The following is a 19,969-nucleotide window of genomic DNA, read 5'->3' as shown; positions in this document are numbered from 1 at the left end:
TATATATATATATATATACAATATACATATGTTTATGAGAAGTTGCTGCCATTTCCTTTAAGAGGTATTTTGACAGAAGATTAAAAGGTATTTTGATATCAGAAAAGGGCATTTCATATTTTAAAATTGAGGCTAAAGTGTGTTGCCGATTAAACCCACTGCTATTGTACTTTAGAGCTTAGAACAGAATGGCTTCAGGATTCAGCATTGTAAATGTGGAAGTGACCGTCGACACACGACTTACGTTTGTGTTCTCATCTCCGTACTTCAGACACAGAACACACTGTCTGTTGTCACTCACACCAGGCGGTGGGGGAAGCTCTGGACTGTCTTCACGATCTGAGAACAACGTTAGAAGAACAGTTAGGGGCTTAGTTAGGACCAGAGCAACTACGGCCAAGAGATTGAACCACTTGAACCTTAGCACGCCTCCTCTGGGAGGGAAACTCGTCAAACATAGAAGATCTGCAAGCTCAAAATGGGTCGTGCTGATGATCATTACCGGGCAGCAGTGGGGGCGGCGGGGGGAGAGACGGAGGGAGCTGGGGTGGTGCTGGGGACGACGTTGGGGAGTCTGGTTCTCCGGGGGTCTTGGGCCGGGGCGCCGGGATGATCTTCTTCATGAGGTGAGGCTGTTCAGAGCGGGACTGCTCCTCCCTCTCCTGCCACTGGGCGTAGTTGTGGTCCAACGATGGGGGCAGCACCGCGTTGGGGAGCAGACCACTGCTGGAGACAAAGAGAAAACTTTAATCAAATCTATTATATATAAAAAAAAATATATATATATATATACCGGTATATATATATATATACACACACTGTATATATATATATATATATATACACACACACACACACACACACACTGTATATATATATATAAAACAAAATATCAGTTGAAACATCTGTGGTCGAGGCTCTACTCAAAAGTTAAGTTGCCAACAAACATTTTAAGCTAATCATGTTTGTATGGCCCAGATGAATAACAACCTGCATGGTGTACAAGTTACCACATCATCGGAGAAGACTGAGAAGAGGGGAGGGGGGGTGACTAAATATTTCAATTAAATTAGTAGATGAGTGAGTCTCCCACAATTCAACCACAGACGTTTTCCACAGAGCTCAGAAGTGCAATGTGATCCTCTCTCGGTGCCAGAAGGTAGGGCCAATACATGCGGCCTAGGAAAGCTGATAGCCGAATGCAACTTCAATGAGAGTTAGCTGAGCATGTGTGCCCAATGTAGGTTTCATAGTTCTCTATAATCTATAAGCCATGGTCATAGCTACAGAGACTACAGTAGTATGACCAAGTAAGGCGTTAATTAATGGCGTAAATTAGCTCATGAGTATAAAAGTTACGCTTTTAAAATTGGTCTAAGGCCAGACCTCACCAATGCAACTCCTTGCAACTGGGGAGAATGTTTGGGGAGAATGGTTGCAAGTAGTTGCATGTTACAATGAGTTGCATTAGTGTGGACTGGCCTTTAAAGCTACCGGTATGCATTAAGCTGTGGTCATAATTTCTGACCAGATCCCCAGGGTGTCGGTGTCAAAAACCCCAGTGCTTAATTGAGGTCCTGTGCATAGGGACAGGGATTTTACTCCAAGCTGACAAGCCTTTTTCCTTTGATGTTAATGAGGCCTTTTAAATGCTGTTGGTGACCAGGGTTATTGGGACACATGGGGCTGCTCTTGTCTTCCAAATGCAGAGCTGACCTGTTCATTGTGGAAGTCTGGTGGAGACACTTTTTCCATTACAGGGACACAGCAAACTATGAGATACACATACTAATACCACCAATATGTATTGTACGTTATTAGTACAATTATTAAAATAGCATCTCTCTTTCTCTCTCTCTCTACTGTGTGTGTGTGTGTGTGTGTGTGTGTGTGTGTGTGTGTGTGTGTGTGTGTGTGTGTAATATTACATAGTAAGGAACTTTTCTTGTGTATGTTCCAGTCTTCTTTTTTAAGCGATGTGATGTCTTATTATATTATTATGTGTTATGATAGAAGTTATGTAAGTTATTCAACTGTCATAATGAAAAAAATCAGACCCGCCTGAACTGAGTGGTGCTGTACAATTCTTGCACTCTACGTGTGTGTGTGTGTGTGTGTGTGTGTGTGTGTGTGTGTGTGTGTGTGTGTGTGTGTGTTAGGTTGCGCAACAGTGACACTTGGTGGTGAAAAAACGCTATTTCCGTGCTCGGACGGACCCAGCCAGCCAGGGACCCAAAATCAGAATAATCGTTGCACAAACAACAGTTACTGCATGGAGTTGTGATGTACTCTGCTTTAACGCAGTGCTTCTCAAGCTTTTCTGGATCAGGGCCACTTGAAAATCATAAAAGTGCTCACAGCTCACCCATCTGACCACTAGGCATTTTAAATCATAAAAGTGCTCACAGCTCACCCATCTGACCACTAGGCATTTTAAATCATAAAAGTGCTCACAGCTCACCCATCTGACCACTAGGCATTTTAAATCATAAAAGTGCTCACAGCTCACCCATCTGACCACTAGGCATTTTAAATCATAAAAGTGCTCACAGCTCACCCATCTGACCACTAGGCATTTTAAATCATAAAAGTGCTCACAGCTCACCCATCTGACCACTAGGCATTTTAAATCATAAAAGTGCTCACAGCTCACCCATCTGACCACTAGGCATTTTAAATCATAAAAGTGCTCACGGCCCACCCATCTGACCACTAGGCATTTTAAATCATAAAAGTGCTCACGGCCCACCCATCTAACCACTAGGCATGTTTATTATAATGATCAATCAATCGATTGTGATCCGGGCATCCGGCTTGGATCAATGGAACTAAACATAGTATACTTTAAGTTCTTAATTATTTATCGGTATCACAAATACCCATGATTTTGTAATAAAATCCCAATTATTTGGGGGCCCACTTGCAGTATCCTCACAGTGGACCCCGGCCTACAGGTTGAAAAACACTAGAATAATCATGGGGTTAAGTTACTGCAGGGATCCTGTAGACTACTAGAGGAACACTTTAAAAAACAGATTCCTAGCGTTACACAATAGTTGGCTCCCGTACACTTTGTGAATAGCAGCTTCATTGTGCACCTGGTACGACCACTTGGTAATAACTGTGTGACTGTTAGTGTTGATGCTTACTTGGCAGAGACTTTCTGTGCTTCCCAGAACCTGGACTCTTTGACTTTGAACCACGGGAAGAGCCGCTCCATTTGCTGGGAAAACACAAACGACCACATGAGCTTCAGCGACGTTATCATACAAACATAATGCTATGTATATCGTTGCTGTCCGGAAGAAACCTCTTATCTCCATATTTTAACTTAAAAACTGTGTTTTTTTCTAATGCAAAACCTGTGCTCCAGTGGATCCAATGTAGTTACTAATTAGTCACAAATTCTTGTTAATGCTTTTCATTGTTGATAAACCCCACAGACACACTCACTACCTACTTTAGCCTAAGTAGCAAAAATAGCCAATCTACAAGCTAACAATGCAGCGTGATTTGCAATTTTCACTACTTTTGCGCTGTCACACAACAACAAAGTTAACTACTGTACTAGGACATTTATTAATGAAACAACATAAAAAATGAAATATGGTTATATAGGGTTGCAGCAATATCATATGGCATAAGTAACCTATGTGAATCCCATGCTAATTGACTCAGTCTGAAGTCTGGTTTATTACTGTGATTGTGGCAATATGTGAGTCCTTGTGAAGTGTGTTATAAAATATATAAAATAGTGGTTCTGAAACATGTCATGTAAAGTACCCCCAAATGGAAGTATGGATAAGCAGTGGACCCCCATTTGAAAGATGTGCCAGAAACCCCACATATTTTAGTTGTTGGATTAAATTTAGTGCAGAATTCTATAACTGTCTAGTAGTCAACTGTATATACTGTGAGTGGGGTGAAACCTATCATCTGAATAGTCATTGTTATCCTTTCTTTCATTGGGTTTACTTTTAGCCAGTGAAATAATAGTGGAATTAAACTGTTCCTAATTTATTTGGGGACCCCATGGAACCCCTTCAAGGACCCCTGGGGATCCACTCCCACTTTGAGAACCACTGATATAAAGGTTCCAGTATTAGCACGTGGTCGCTCTCTCTCTCTCTCTCTCTCTCTCTCTCTCTCACCCGGATGAAGAAGGACTTGACCATGCTGTTGGCCTTGCGGCTCTCCGGCTGCCCTCCATCACTGTTCATAGCCGTCTGGACGATCCGCACGATGTCATCACTGAACTCCAGCTACACAGACACACAGACACACAGACACGGTTTGTGTTACTAACTATAGTATACTTAAGCAATATTACATACCGAAAGGTATCGCAGAGTCTGCTGCGCTCTGAGAGAAAAGAGTCTGCTGCGCTCTGAGAGAAAAGAGTCTGCTGCGCTCTGAGAGAAAAGAGTCTGCTGCGCTCTGAGAGAAAAGGTATCACAGAGTCTGCTGCGCTCTGAGAGAAAAGGTATCGCAGTCTGCTGCGCTCTGAGAGAAAAGAGTCTGCTGCGCTCTGAGAGAAAAGAGTCTGCTGCGCTCTGAGAGAAAAGGTATCACAGAGTCTGCTGCGCTCTGAGAGAAAAGCAGGGCTGAATAGTTTGTTTTGATTAGCCGGTGAAATAATGTGGTTATTTCAATAGCTAGAAGCCGTTTCAACCAACCATATTTCTTCCTCAAAACGACCTGTACATAAACATTTGAGGACAGCAATTTTAAAAAATGCAAAATTTTTCTTTGTCATTATGCTGTTTTATGCTTGTAGGTCTGCCATGTTCACTGCACGACGCTGGCCCGCAACCAAGTATAAACAAAGCACCCTTTCAGATGTTGCGTTTCGGTTATTGCGCATACGAGTGTCAATGTACAGTACATCCCAATGGACTATCAAGATAACAAGCATTAACATATCTACATCGGCATTGTCTTCAGATTCCAAGTCAAGTAAAATAAATAAGGAATAGTTATATACTGTATATATTTTTTTTAATTATTATTATTATAGAGATAAACGAAGGGACTGCACACTCCAGGGAACAAAGACGGACAACATAGCACCTGACGAAGCTCACGGCGAAACACGTTGTGCTAATACATAAGTTGAGATGTATATTCCATTGTGACGTCCTTACATCTTCTTTTTTTTAATTTTATATATATGTTTATTGGTAGTAGTTTTCAACAATGTAGTACAGTTTGAACATACCATATTTATTTTTTCTCCCTCACCCCATCCCTCCCCCCACAGTTATCGTCATCATTAAACAATATAAAAAATAACAACAATTGAGTACAGACATACAAAAACAACCATGTATATTTGACATATAATATGAACAGTAGGAAACAAAAATAATAATTTAAGCACAGATAACAAAAATAATATAAATAACAAAAAATAAAATAAAATAGTTACAAGTTATGTTGGAAAATATTGTGTTGAATCGGAATGTTGTCATACAGCACCCTCTATACAGAGTTCTATCGTTATGAGGAAGCAAAAAAACACACATAGTATTGGTTCAATTAGTCTGTCGGAAGTACCCTCATATTCTCAAAGTAGGTAATGAATGGTTGCCAGCTAGAAAAGAACCTTCTGTTGAACCTCTAATTGTAAACTTTTTTTTCCCAATTTTAAAAATCCCATAATATCCTTAAGCCACATAGCTATAGAAGGGGGAGTTGGGGATTTCCACCCCAACAATATTCTACGTCTTGCTATCGTCCTTACATCTTCCACCGGAATTGCCACCATATGAATTTGGTTATCGTCTGTCGGGTAGAAGCCTCATTATGTCCAAAACTGTTACTTTTCAGGATTCAAATTCAAAAGTGGCAGATCTACAAGGTCAAACTGCGTTTCGAGCCGCATTTCGAGCTTGTGGATCTGCTACTTTTGTGTGACGCTGTAGTATGATCAGGTAGGGCATTCATTGAGCAAAAATATGGAGATATATGTCTGACAGAAACAAAATACTTTCATACTGCTTTTATTCACAGGGAAAAATCTACCTCGCGAACCTGTGTCGAAAAGCCCTTGTGTCTCTGTCTGTCTTCACCATGCTTTCTCAGCCCCTCTCTTCTGTCATTCTGCTAAAGTGAACTTCTGCTGAACTTTTATGGTAAGTACTCAGTCTGTCCCCAGGCAGGCATGTCTCTTCCCAGGTGTTTGAAAATCTACACCCTTGATCATGCAATACGGAGGCAATACTGACGAAACGCTGTTAAGGACACCACAATGGAATCGCTGTCGGGCTGAAACCTCTTATTTCCATATTCAGACATTTTGTGTTTTTTCCGCAAATTAACGTCCTACTTGATCATGCTACAGCGTCACACAAAAGCATAAAAATTTAGCAGATCTACAAGCTCGAAACCCGATATGCTAGTTTTTCCGTTTTTACAGTTTTGGAGATATGAGGTTTGCACCCGACAGAGACAATATCAAGAAATGATCTACAACTACAATTCTTTTTTTTTAAACTGGTATTAGACTTGGAATCTGAAGGCAAATGTGATGCATCTAAGTGCTTGTTATCTTGAAAGCACAACATGCCGGATATTGACATTCTGACACGCACAATGTCTCATTGCAACATCAGTCATTTAGACTTTGTTTGTGCCCCAGTGTCGCGCTAACCTGATAACCAGACTAATCTGCCACAGGTGGGGGGGGGGGAATCCCTGTGGAGATTGCTCCTCAGTTTGTAGTTTGTGTTCTGTTTAATAAAGAGCTGGAGAGACTGCTCTCTTGTTACTGAACAAACACTGTAGACTATACTCATACTCACTAAACTCATGTTATGCTCTTTTATGTTGAAAAAGTATGCAACTTTTGTTTCCGGTAAAACAGTAAATTGTTACCTTTGTTTTTGTTGTCTTGTGGCCCCCAACTTTAAGTAATCTTACACTTGTGGCCCCCTGCCAAATCTAGTTGAATACCCCTGCACTAAACTGTCTCTCTGCATTTGATTTATTCGTTTACCTTGCTTAATGTAAGTAACTCTGGGATAAGAGTGTCTGCTAAAAATGCCTAAATTATAAATTGCAAGTCTTAGTAGACCAGACAGAATGCCTTTATATCTTGCTGAGGTATGCACATTGTTCCATAGCTGTGCTGAAGTTCACTGACTGCTGACCCTGTCCATGGTGCTGAACCAGCAGGCCTGAAGCTTTCTTAGAACATGCGGTACTGTGGTTTGTTTTTGAAAATGCATTCGGTTAATTTCAGTACGAAATTAAACCAAACCAACTTGGAAGAGATTTGACATGTCCCCTGAGAAAACACTAAAATAATTAGTTATGTTATGTATGTTATAGTTATGTTATCATTGCCTTTTAACATGCATATTGATTTGGAAAAGTCTAAAGCCCCTTTCAGACGGGCATCGATTAACGCAGGTGTTGTCGCCTGGATCAACGACAGGTCTTCTCCAGGTCTGCTCATGACGGGCACGACAACGAAAGCGTAAAAAAAGCTCAATAGAATCCAGGTCTAGTCAGTCGCGGGCGTGTGCACCTTCGTGCCATGAGCACGCACGCGACAATTTCACGGGCTCACGTAAATACGCTTGCGTTGTCGGCCCTCGACTTCTCCGCATGTACAAAAAGAAAAGAAAACACAGGTCTCATCGAAAATGAATTACTAGGCACGTTAATCGCTGCCCGCTTGAAATGACCTTTACACTGTCTGTGGAGACAGAAATGTCTATAACTTAGCCCAAATGGACACAATTACTCAGGTGAGTTCTCCTTCGAGTACTGCTAAAGTAAAGACATTAATGAGGAAAAACAATTACAAATAGGACGCCAGTATAGTCTTTTAGTTTCAAGTGTCAAATGCTGAAATGTTCACCACTGAGGCAATAGATCATGCACCACTGCTTGCTCAGCCAGGGGACAAATACAATTTAACCTTCATGCGATACCACCTGTGAACCAGTATTAGTCATACACGTTCTACCACATGTCTCAGGAAAAGCAGGGCTGCCAAATACAACCACCGCAGTTGTGTTAGTTATATTGTATTAACATACTCCGCCCTACATATTGGTCATTAACATTTTAATTCACAAAGAAAAAGTTTCAGAGTGGAGCTTTAACACCGAATGGCACAAGAAATCAAATTTATTTTGAAATTGCACTAATTATGAGCCACTACTGCTACACCAGGGTTAAAGTGGTTACATATGAGTCCTCGTGTGAGTCAAAGGCTGCAGAAAAAAGGAAACAAACTCACCACTGATTTATAGTGGCCCAGATCCATCTTCTTCTCTACAGACTCCAGGTCAGGAGGGGCGTCGCTGGGGGCCGGGGGGGTGACCTCGGTCAGGACGGGAGGATCGGGTCCTTCTGGAGAGCGACGGGATGGCAGACTCTCCTCCGTCTCTGGGTTCAGCTCTGGAGGCTTCACCGCCTGACACAAGTGCATGGCATTCAGAGAATCAGACGTGTGCGTGTGTGTGTGTGTGTGTGCGCACGTGCACGCGATACTGAGAAACTGGAAGAGCCCAGCTACACCAGAGCTCACAGACTGGACCCAACTTATGACTGAAACTGCATCGTTCGAATACTCAATTGCCAGGAGGAACAATGTCAAAGGATGGTTGCATTAACAATTTGTATTTATAATACATTACAGATGATATAATCACTATTGTCAACAACAGAATGTGGAGGGGTGTGGTCCATTTGGGGTAGTTTTTGCTAGGGCCGAGCTTACCAGCACTCCACTTGCCTCCACACTTTCTATTCATAAGTACTCTGCTAAGGTTCTACGCTTATTATTCCGCCCTTAATGTCTTCACATAGTGTACAGTTAATTTAAAACTCAGGCACATTTCAGCCACCTCTTTTGCCCATTAGGACCACTCTACGCAACGTCCTCAAACAGCGACGCACACCTATGGTGACATCATTCTACAGGCCACAGGTTTCTGTGTCACATCCTTCTTTTTGGTCGAGCTTGTAGTTGTGGGATGTATGAAGCTTGGTTTTTCAGTGGTGGGGGACCAAACAAAAATGCTGCTGTGCGTTGTTGTGTCACCTGTCTGTAGCGCAGCAGGTGTGTGGAGGTGCGCGAGTTGAGTAGTGCAGTGAGGATGTGTCGTACGCAGCCCTTCAGCTCCTTCTCCAGGGCCGTCCTCCACTCCGCCGGCTGCTGCTCCGTACAGTTGGTGCAGGTGTAGGCCACGCTCTCTGGCAGCTTGGACAGCAGCTCATACATCTCATCTAGGACGGACAAGTCACAAACCCGCTGTCAGGTCCAACATCCTTCAATGTCTCACCCACAGAGAGCACGCATAGGATGGCCTGTCACTATTAAATCATTTGTCCCCTCAATGGTGAAAACAGAAATCATACTAAATAAGCGAAATACCTGTAAATGTACTTATCAAACAATGCTACTGTACTAGCACGGGGTACTAGCTCAGTTGGTACCATGGCTTGACTAACTAAGACGTGCACTAAGTGTAGGGAGTTGGTAGGTGTTGCATTCCACCTCAGCAATCCATCTCCCAAGGGTTACAGCACATTGAAAAGGGGTTAGACATCCATGTTCCAATCCATCTCCCAAGGGTTACAGCACATTGAAAAGGGGTTAGACATCCATGTTCTCGGCCGATACAGACAATAAGTCACTGCGACCTACAGTACTGTACTGTACTACAGTACAATGTTTTTTTGGATGGATGGACGCTGCTACTGACCTGTGAGGTTCTCACATCTGGCGTGGACCCAGTGGTCACAGCGACCACACTGCATCATCTTGCTATCGTAGTCGTCGTCATCGTAGCACTTATCACACAGTGGGCAGAAGTTCCCTGAGAGATTCAACATTGACAAACTTAGCATTACTATCAACAATTTAGGCATTTGGCAGGCGATCTTATTCCAGCGCGATTTACAGTAAGCAGGTAAACACGAGGTAATGCATCAAATGCATAGACATAGTAATCTAGGATCATACTGTACGTAAAACAAAGAATCTATCATTAGTCTAAACAGTCTAGAGCACCGAAGTCCTGACGTAACTCGCTCATCCCGACGATTCCCCTGGTTCGCGGAAGTAATTTCTCTATGGAGAATAACATGGGGTGATCTTAATATCGTCTACTATAAGCGTTGTGGTCCAAAAATAAACAAGCTGTCTCTGCGTTATTGTTAGGGAGGTGTCTCTGTATCGTTTGCAACAGTCAGTCACTCATATATGATACAGTCTGCTTCTAGCGAAAATCTAACTAATTCAGCAGCAGTAACATTAGCGTTTTCTCTCAGTCAGTTGATTCTTCATATCCATATGAGTGAAGCGGCCGGGGTGACATGTTTATTTTTCAAACACAGTTGTTATATGAGGCGATCTAAAATCGCTTCAATGGGGATTTCAATGCAACTAAACAAATACATGAACCTGGGGACTGACGCCCTCTACTGAAAGTGACGTCAGACTTCGGGGCTCTATAATATCAAAAGTTCAAAACATATTCTGTATAATTGAAACTATACAAACTATAGTTCAACAAATGAACTTGGCATCTGTCTAAATAACATGCTATCTAAATAACATTTAACCTTTGCATAAGACTGCATGGTCGTCAAGGCTAGGGCAAGTGCTACGGCAAGTGCTACAGGCTAAGGTGGAATCTGAAGAGGTGAGTTTTCAGATTAACAATGAACATTTCAACAACAACTACTGATGATAATTGTATTTGCAAAGTACTTTTCACAACGAGGTGTGCATAGCGCTACAGCTAGTAGTGGGTGCTGCTTACAAGTGCTTTAAGTATGCTGATCCTTTTCCCAAGTTAAGTATGCTGATCCTTTTCCAAGTTAAAGGGGAATACCACTAATTTTCAACACTGAACTGTGTCATTAATATACCTTAGAGTTGTGTGGAAATAATAAAAAGTCCCCCCGTTCTGTTTAGCTAGACATGGAGGTCTATAACTTGGGATCAGTGACATCATGAAGGTGTACTCTTTGGCTTGCAGAGTACACCTTCTGTAATTATGCAAACTGTTAATACATACTTCAATCAATCAATCAATCAATCAAAGCACAGTCATGACAGATGTTGAGCGCTCACCTTTAGCAAAGAGTTTGGCACAGTCATGACACATGGAGAAGTCATGTGACCACTGGGCGTCCCAGGACTTCCCTGGTTTGGTGGCTCCGCAACTCTTACATCGCACACACTTGGTGCAGACCTGGGCAGTGTGTAAGAACACAGCAGACAAAATAAATGTCAGCAACTGTGACACTTTGCAGACAGCTGTATGTACAAAGTGACACTGGTGTGAAGGTGACAATCTATAACAAGGGTTCTCAAACTGACAGAGAGCCCCCCCCAAATTAATCTAATTGTTTTGAACAGGGGACCCCCACCCTGACAAGTCGCGACAGACTACAAGCACACAGACGTGAAGTGAATGAGTGAACTGCAGACACGGAGACCGCTCCAAACAACCTGTGGTGTGTTGGGACAGCTGAGGCTTGTAGATACGTGGGAAGAACACAGTCTATAAACGTGTCTTCTCAGACATAATTTATAACAACCGTTTGTCACCACTGCAAATAAACCGGCTCCATTCATTGTTTACCATCTGCCAGTGAGCTACTGCTGCAGCTTCCGTATGTGATGACATGGTGCTGCATTCGGTCAGAATGTGTGTGAGATGCCTCATTGTTTTAAAATGGCGTAGTCTGTGCATGTTTAAGATAATCTGATGAGATAATATCATAAGAGTATCCTGTAGTGTGTGATGATGCTACCAGATTTCAACATCGTTTAAAACGAACATTTCTAACAAAAATCTTTGCTTCTGGAGGCCCTTGGCATAAAATGGGGGGGTCCGCAACCAAATACATATAATTTTGGGGGTGCTTGACATGAAACCGTTTGAGAACCATTGCTTTAGGCTAGCGTCCTGTGAGAACTATGTGTGGTGAATGGAAGAAGGTTGTGGAACAGAGGAGGAGGCATCCATACCCAGACTCTCTTCTTCTTGGTGGGTCTGGTGGGATGGTTGGGACCCAGGCACTCTGGATGATAGCTGTTACGGCACTTATCACACTCTAGCAGCTGCTGCTACAGGGAAGAGACAATGAAGGTGTGAGGTTAAAGGTTAAGATCATTTTAAAAGTCACATTAGTTCACATAGATGCTGTCCTCGTTGTCCCAGATGTTTTAGGGAAGGTTCTGACAGCTTCCCCGTGTTATCTAAACTGATATTTTTACGTCTGGCTTTCAGACATGACGTCATGTGGCAGCCAAGGCAATGGACATTTTATGTTTGTCAGAAAAGCTAAAAAAGTATGAGCTACGAATAAGCAGTTCAAACGCGGTTCATGCTAGACTTCTCTCAAGTATGTGTTAGGAAATTAATCATCATTTCCTGTCCACTGAATGTGTGAAAGTAAGGATTTGTTTCACAGATTTGACTGCGTCTACTCTCGTGTTCCAGAGAGTGGGGAACAAATCAATAGAAGTTATGATCTATGAAGACAACCCAGTAGTCTTTGCCACTAACGATCCGTCCTTACATTTTATGTTAACAATTAAACTCAACACATGAGAAATAAAGCAAGTCTTTATGGCTCCACATATTGTAAATGAGTCAAACATGCGAATTTACAGCAACTTAATTTTACCATACTGTCCATGCCCAACAGAAACAAACTTTTCAGTATTACCCGCATTGCTTCTAAGATTCTCGGCTTCTCGGACTTCATATGGCTAGCACTTTCAATATCAAGTGACACTGATCATCCCCTGTATCGCTTTTTTAACCTCTTGCCTGGACAAAGATACAGAACCAATTGCCATGGAAAAAGGTCTGTTTCAGTAGGTTTTGTTCCCTCAGCCATCGTGGCATTAAACAAACTGCCCCACCGATAGGATGGTTCTGTATACACTGGGGACCTCATGTGAGTGATTGATTGAACAGACTGTGGAGATGAATATCATTCGGGACAATAAATATTATTATTATTATTATGTCTCATAACGTCTGTACGTAAATATGTAAATCTTTCCCCCTTAAGATACAGAATGTCACAAGGAGAATTTGTGAGAATATCCGATTCCCTTTAGGACAGATTGAAAATGACTTTATCATCATCATCATCATCATACTATAATTCAGCGAATGTCTGAATGTCTGTCTGTCTGAATGTCACTGACAGCGCGTTATCTCATCATTGACTGCACGAATCACTCCCACTTTTCACACAGGCATTGACCATATGAATATGGATGTCTTAACAGAGCCCTTTTTTCGATTTGACACATTAATGATTAATAATGCATTTATTAGTGAATAAAAACAGCCGTTTACCCCCGTTTATCCGTCTGTGGTCTATCTCCGACCGAGCCACACTATTAGCACACATCTCTCCATGCCAAAAAAACCCTGCACGCTCCCAGAAACCGGCTAGGCTACTTTTTACAGACGCAACTGTCATATTTACTGTACAAATATTGTTTTTACATCACCACAAGATGGGCAATGCGCCCGGGCGCAGTACCCCCCACGGCCACAAGAGGGGGGCAAATATCTCACAACGGGTAAGGTACTGTACTGTACTGTACTTTATAATGCAGCATAACTATTCTGGGGAAACATTCTCCCAAAACAAACAATGACATGTGCAATAACAGCATGGACGCTCATAGGTAATCCAAACGATCCGCCATCTTAATTAAACCCAAATAGCTTTATAAGCATGAAAAACCATAAGTTAAGCAAAAATGAAATGATCCAACCAAAACCATTGTGTAAACTGGGAGCTGTCACTACTTGCTGTTCTCACCAAGTGGGCCGAGTGGTCCGCCTCGCTGGGGGTTGACAAAAACTATCCCTAAACCTAACGAAATAATTTGCCACGCATTTTAGATTAAAAAAGCGGGAGGGGCATTCGATCCCACAGTGTTACCAACTACCAAGGTACTGGGATTGGAAGTTCAATGCTTAACGATGAACACCACAGAGCCATATGATATGATATGATCTGCACATGCAAGGAAAGTGACACTCGTGTGTATGACGTATCATTCTTCTTTTCAACTTTTGGTATTTAGCTACATTAGCCCCACCAACTGAACCGGAGCAAAATAGCTCCGGTTACATCTGTTGGAAACACAGGCCGGTTCACGGCCGATTCACTAGAAAGCACCATTGTTCCAAGAATCTTGAACGGCACTGGTTCAAAGTTTTTTAGGTGGAAAAGGGTCCAGTAGACAAAAAAAACTGTGCCATATTATAATGAGCAAGGACCAATTATATGAAGACAAGGTTGAAAATGGTCCTTTAAGTACGAAGCAGTGGTGGTACTTACTTTAGTTTTCTGGTGCTGGCGCCCGCATGCCTGGCAGAAGCGGCATCGTCGGCAGCACCAGTTCTCCCACTGTTCCCGAAGGGGGCGCTCAGTCTCCCCCAAGCAGAAGAGATGGAATGGCTCGCAGCACACCTGGCAGAAGACAAACTGGAGAAGACAGAGGAGGAAGGAGGGGGGAAAAAGAGACAATTAGGTTGTTGGTTTTTTTACGAGAGCTCAGTGTACACGTAACTACATTACCATAGATCTCTGGAGTGCTTAACGCTAATTGTCTGGTTAAATGGGAACTTGAGGGGTTAGCACGTGGCTTGAAAGCATTTAGTGTCAATGCAGATGGGCAGTTTGTTTACCCAGGCTTCACTTAATATTCATTCCTCAATTTATAGTATTCTATAAATTGAGAGGAAGAGAAAGGACAAAAGCTCATAGTGAGCGTGTACAAAACCAACACCACAGAAAAATCACCACTAGGGTTTCAACAGTTTTGAATGCAGTAGGATAAATAGACAGTTAATAGTGTCATTCTTTTTCGATATGTTTCAAAAAGCAAAACAATAAAAAGGAGAGTGCAGCAACAACACTTCATGGACTAACCTGTCACATCATCTAGATCAGATGTAAACTAAAAACTAAAACCAATTGCGCGATTGAGTTCTAGCGTTTGACCCACATGGACGGTAAATCCGCTAATTCCTTATGAAACACTCGGCATGTTTTTTTGGGGGTTTTTTTATGACGAATGGATTCATATACGGTAAGAAAACAGCTTGTGCGAAACTCCCCTTTAAGGTTTTATGACCTCAATTACACCCAAAAAACCTGAACTTTGAACATTCAGTGGATGTTCTGTGGTTTTGGGATTTTTTGTGAAGCCTTTTGAGCTGCAATGAAAACAGGCAAAATAGTGAAAACAGTGACATCTGCTGGCAGATTCCTATGTCATATATGGGATTTGCTGAAGTCAGCAGGAAGATCTGAGCACTTGTTTGAGCCAGAAAACCCCAGACAACAGAAAATCTACAGAATGTTAAAAGTTCAGGTTTTTTGGGTGCAATTGAGCTCAGAAAACCTAAAACAATAGGTCACAAACTTTAACAAATAAATATCACTTACCTTACCTTTAACTCCATTTTGGGTGGGAACCCCTTTTGGTGTTTTAAACATTATGTTATAATTTAGCTATTGAAAAATAGCAGATCTACAAGCTCATAGCGCGCCACAAGCTTGTAGTTCTGCTATTTTGAAAAATCGTAAAAATGTGGCTCAAATGTACTTCTTTCAGAGTGAATGTTTTTAACTCAGGTCTAAATGGGTTAAAGTGGCTAATCAATTTAGTACATTATACAAATCTATTCTCATTGTTCATGTCGATTGACAGAAAGAGAACAGAGAACAAGGAATGACTTGTGTGGCCTTGCTACTCTTCCTCTGATTCTGTGTGCTTGTTGTTGTTCTCACCTCCACGTTTCCGCTGCTGGCACACAGGAAGCACAGCACCCTGGGTGTGACAGGCACGGATGTGAGCAGGCTGAGGCCGCCTGCTTCCCACACCTTCTCCACGTCATGGTCCCTCTTGAAATCCACTCGGATACGATGCACTCCGTCGCAGGGCGCTCTGGGCTTGGCCTGCTGGCCCCCAGTCGAGGGAGTGCTCAGCCAGTTTAAAGTACTGCTGCCAGGGGTTTTAGTGGCCAGCGGCTTCTCCTGCTTAAAAAAAAAGTGGACAGATGGAAGTAGAGGAAATGCAAAGAGATGAGTCACAGTTTGAACGCAGCGTGAACATCCAACATGACGGACTGGAAGAACACCAGGGAGTTTGTTTGTGCATTGTGGACAATGCTGTTTTATGTTCAGGAGGACCCCCAACAAATGTGTTAATACAGCATCACAATGATTTTTACCACTTTATCCATTTATACGTTGGCTATTTAAAAATAGCAGACAAGCTCACAGCTAATCATTTTTAATATCACTATTCTCTTCTGAGGGTCCCTGGCACAAAACATTTTCAGATGGTGGCCGCAGCCAAATATATATATAAATCTGGGGGTCCTTGGCACGAAAACGTTTGAGAACTACTGCACTATATTGATGGGGCGGCAGTGGCTCAGGAGGTCAGAGAGGCCGCTTGTGAATCGGACAGCTCCCGCCCGGTCATATAAATGTTTTTAAAAGGCGTCTTATTATTTGCCAGGCATGTTTCAGCATGTCACCATGTAGGTAAGGGTTATCTGGGTCATAAATAACCAGCTATCATAAATGATAATGGCTCTGTCTACATGTCAACACCAGTTCAGTGGTCTGTGTCTAGAGTTCCCCCCTGGAACACTCTGTGTGGCACTCAGCATCCAGAGTTGGATTTGGGGTAAGTCCCTGTGACATTACTAGCGTCATATCCGGAGGGTGTACTTGTACATCATGTCCAGGGAGTACTTGCACATCATGTCCAGGGGGTGTACTTGTACATCATGTCCAGGGGGTGTACTTGTACATCAAGCTGCCTCACGCTACGGAAACAGGAGATGGGCTCCTGCCCTCTGGGCCCCATGGCTCGAGAAGCGTTGGTTCCCACCCAAGGCTTACTAAATTTACTATCATGTCAACAGACAGTAATCATCGTGAGTTAAAAGAGTTCTTACCTTGTCTTTTGGTCTCTGTTTAGGAGTTGGTGGAAGAGAGCGTGGAGTAAGCTTCTTCTGCTGTTTCAATTCAAGTGCTGGGAAATCAAAAGGGATACATAAAGATACAGTATAACTTGCAATGACCATAAGTGTGTAAATAATACACGCATGGCCACTTAACCACTTAAACGTTAGATGCTCACTTCAGAATAAGGACGCTAGGGTTCATGTGGTTAAATACAGCTCAATTCACTTACTCGCGTCAAAGGACAGTGTCGCTTGCCAAAAAAAAAACGTTTTGGCAAGCGACACCACGGTGTGACAGAGTATAAGTTAGGCATTATTAGCCTGTAATCAGAACAGATGCACGTACCTGTGACCTGACCCTGCTGTTGCGACAGTTGCGGCTGAGGCTTCTTTTTGGGGTCACATGGTGGAATGGCGTCTCTTTTGGGAGGTGGCTGACCAGCCGGCGGCGTCTGTTGCTGATGCTGCTGCGGAGGCTGCTGAGTCTGTGTAGCTGGGGCAGGGGAGTTCTGGGCCGAAGAGGAGTTGGAGGAAGAGGAGGACGCAGAAGACGAGGAGCCCGAAGAGGACGAAGAGGAAGAAGAGGAGGAGGAAGAGGACGCAGGAGGTACAGGCTGCTGGGGCTTGTGTCCCTTCCTGCTCACACCACTAAGGGCAGAGGGCTGTTTGGGGTCCAGTGTCGAGGCTGAAGACTGGGCCTGGACTGGCACTACACTGTGGGTCTGTGTAAGGTCATCTTTTGGGGAAAGGGAGGGCGTAAGGGCCGGAGAGGACTGCTGAGATGATCTCGACTTCTCCTCTCCGAGCTTTGGGGGAGGGGGTGTTTCGCTCTTCTTGCGGGGAGCCTCCTCCTTCACTAGAACCGCAGGGGCAGATTTCACGGCGGGCTCGGAGCCAGGGATCTTGACCAGATGAAGGCCCTCCTTCTTATCAGACACCTTGTTCTTCTTCTTGTCCTTCTTGCCTTTGCCCTGCTTCTGAAGGATCATCTTAGAGGGCATCCACTGCAGGTTCTGACACTTGCGGACCCTGAAAATTAATGTTAAAAGTCATACAAAATCATTCAGTAAAACTATAATTAGACACTTCCTACATCACAGACCTATAAGCAGGAGACTGAAATCCTCAGACAGAGCCCTTTTGGCCGTTTTTAAAACTAGACTGAAGATAAAAGGCTTTGGAATGACCTCCTCAAGTCCGGTTCTGTGTTCTTTAAAATAACTTCTATATACACACTTCTTAAGTTCTTTTACTATCTGTATGTTTTTGTGTTCTCTTTTAATCAATTCAAATCAAACTTTATTTATAGAGAACAAACATTGGATGAGCACAGATGAGATTAAAATAAAAAATATATCATTCTTTAGCAGAGACATTGGCAGCACAGTGGGTGTACAACTGTGTGTTTGAATGCAGCAGGGACATCCTGAGGTGAGACATGTATTAATCAGTAGTAGAACCGACCACACCAGAAACCTCAAAAAGGAGCCGGGAGGGGATGTTGTCTGAGGGGCAATTTGTGGTTCGCAAGTGTAGAGTGAGGAGAGAGATATGGGTTAAAACTGGGAGAAATATACAGGGCGGTTGGATGTGGCTGGATCTGGGACAGTATAATTCTGTATTGACCTGAGATAGTCAACATTTTCGATAAAACATGTTTGAAAGTGAATACAAAGACTTGCCATTTCCTCTCAGTGCGCCTGAGAGCACAGGTTGAGTGTTTTAACCACGGCTCAGGGAGCGAAAGAGAGGACCAAATGTATTTACATGACAGGGAATTGAGGTAGTAATGTATATGATGGGGATGGGGAAAACAACATTTAACGAGACAGTTATGCCATATGACAGCATTTTCCATGATTCCTGATAGAAAGCCTCCGAAATTGATAAAGTGCTAATTGTATTTTGGCGGGGCGATAAACCAGTGAACATACGTAGATCTGGAGAAGACAAACTTATTTCGAAAAGATGAAGCTCAAAACTGGGGAAACTAGCCTCAGGTTGGATGTATGCACTTTTATTGTTTAAGGTACACACTACAATAATAATTGATTATTTTTCTTTATCACACACTTGTATGCTTTTATTCTGTTTTATATCTAAAACACTTTTATCTTCATGCCGTGTGAAGTGCTTTGTAACTTTGTTACAAAGTGATAGCACTTTGCAAATAAAGCTCTGAAGGAAGAGTGCTATACAGTGCAAATAAAGCTCTGAAGGAAGTACTGACTTGCAGCACTGCTTCTTGATGTTACGTCCCCCAAACTTGGGCTTGTCCAGACAGTTGGTGCAGACCCCGCAGTCCTCTGGAACCTGGCAACCTGAACACTGGCCGCAGCGCCGCGAGCGGCGGCCCTTCTTGGGAGGGACTTCCTGGAGGGTCTTATTCCGAGTCTCCCGGGGCTTTAGGGGAGGGGACTGGGGCTCCGCCTCCTCAGAACCCGCCACTGATGATTTGTCTGCAAAAGGAAGCAGAAGACTCATCTCAGAACAGTTCTGTGATGTGTACATCAATATAGTCACAACAGCAGCCTGTACTGATCAGAAGCATGCAGCCTTATTGTTGCATTTCTTTGCTTTTACAAAGGAAAGATGACACAGTAACGGTCAAACCTGGTGGGTGTAAGACTGGAGAACTACTCACCATCGTTCCCCATGGAAGACAGGATCTTCTCTCTCTCCTCCCAGGGCAAGGCACTGAGTGTGGGCATGTCATCGGGGAACACTGCCCGGTTGCGGCCCAGGGCCACAGCGGCGCGCCGACACACATGCTTGATGCGTGGACCACGAACCGATGTCTCTGATGAGTCACTCTCCTGACCCTGCTCACAGAAACAACAAGGTCAACAGGTGCATTAGACCAGTGGTTCTCAAACTGTGGGTGATTATTTTGGGGGTCCCAGATGACAGTGAAGTGACAATTTAAAGACTTTCAAGGCCTTTTTAATATGTTTTTAAGACCATTAGTGTAT

At 43.1% G+C, this 19,969-nt stretch overlaps 1 protein-coding gene across 3 annotated transcripts in view; it reads right to left on the bottom strand.

Annotated features, from left to right (window-relative positions):
* kmt2a (lysine (K)-specific methyltransferase 2A) overlaps positions 1-19,969 on the bottom strand; it is a gene marked incomplete at its 5' end in the record, with an annotated part of 59,583 nt that overhangs the window by 21,534 nt on the left and 18,080 nt on the right. Inside the window, 15 exons of one of the 3 annotated variants that reach the window (XM_080771394.1) lie at positions 245-339; positions 503-726; positions 3,150-3,223; positions 4,152-4,262; positions 8,252-8,428; positions 9,059-9,243; positions 9,723-9,836; positions 11,099-11,219; positions 12,002-12,100; positions 14,350-14,496; positions 15,808-16,056; positions 16,989-17,065; positions 17,344-18,026; positions 19,228-19,456; positions 19,642-19,819. In XM_080771394.1, coding sequence (XP_080627520.1) covers positions 245-339; positions 503-726; positions 3,150-3,223; positions 4,152-4,262; positions 8,252-8,428; positions 9,059-9,243; positions 9,723-9,836; positions 11,099-11,219; positions 12,002-12,100; positions 14,350-14,496; positions 15,808-16,056; positions 16,989-17,065; positions 17,344-18,026; positions 19,228-19,456; positions 19,642-19,819 — 2,763 coding nt within the window. The remainder of the gene's footprint in view (positions 1-244; positions 340-502; positions 727-3,149; positions 3,224-4,151; positions 4,263-8,251; positions 8,429-9,058; positions 9,244-9,722; positions 9,837-11,098; positions 11,220-12,001; positions 12,101-14,349; positions 14,497-15,807; positions 16,057-16,988; positions 17,066-17,343; positions 18,027-19,227; positions 19,457-19,641; positions 19,820-19,969) is intronic. The other 2 variants (XM_080771396.1, XM_080771395.1) reach the window with 2 other exon arrangements.

Source organism: Protomyctophum bolini (genome assembly GCF_963924005.1).
Source record: "Protomyctophum bolini genome assembly, chromosome: 9".
NCBI classification, from domain to species: Eukaryota; Metazoa; Chordata; class Actinopteri; order Myctophiformes; family Myctophidae; genus Protomyctophum; species Protomyctophum bolini.
This window is presented reverse-complemented; position numbering and strand designations above follow the sequence as displayed.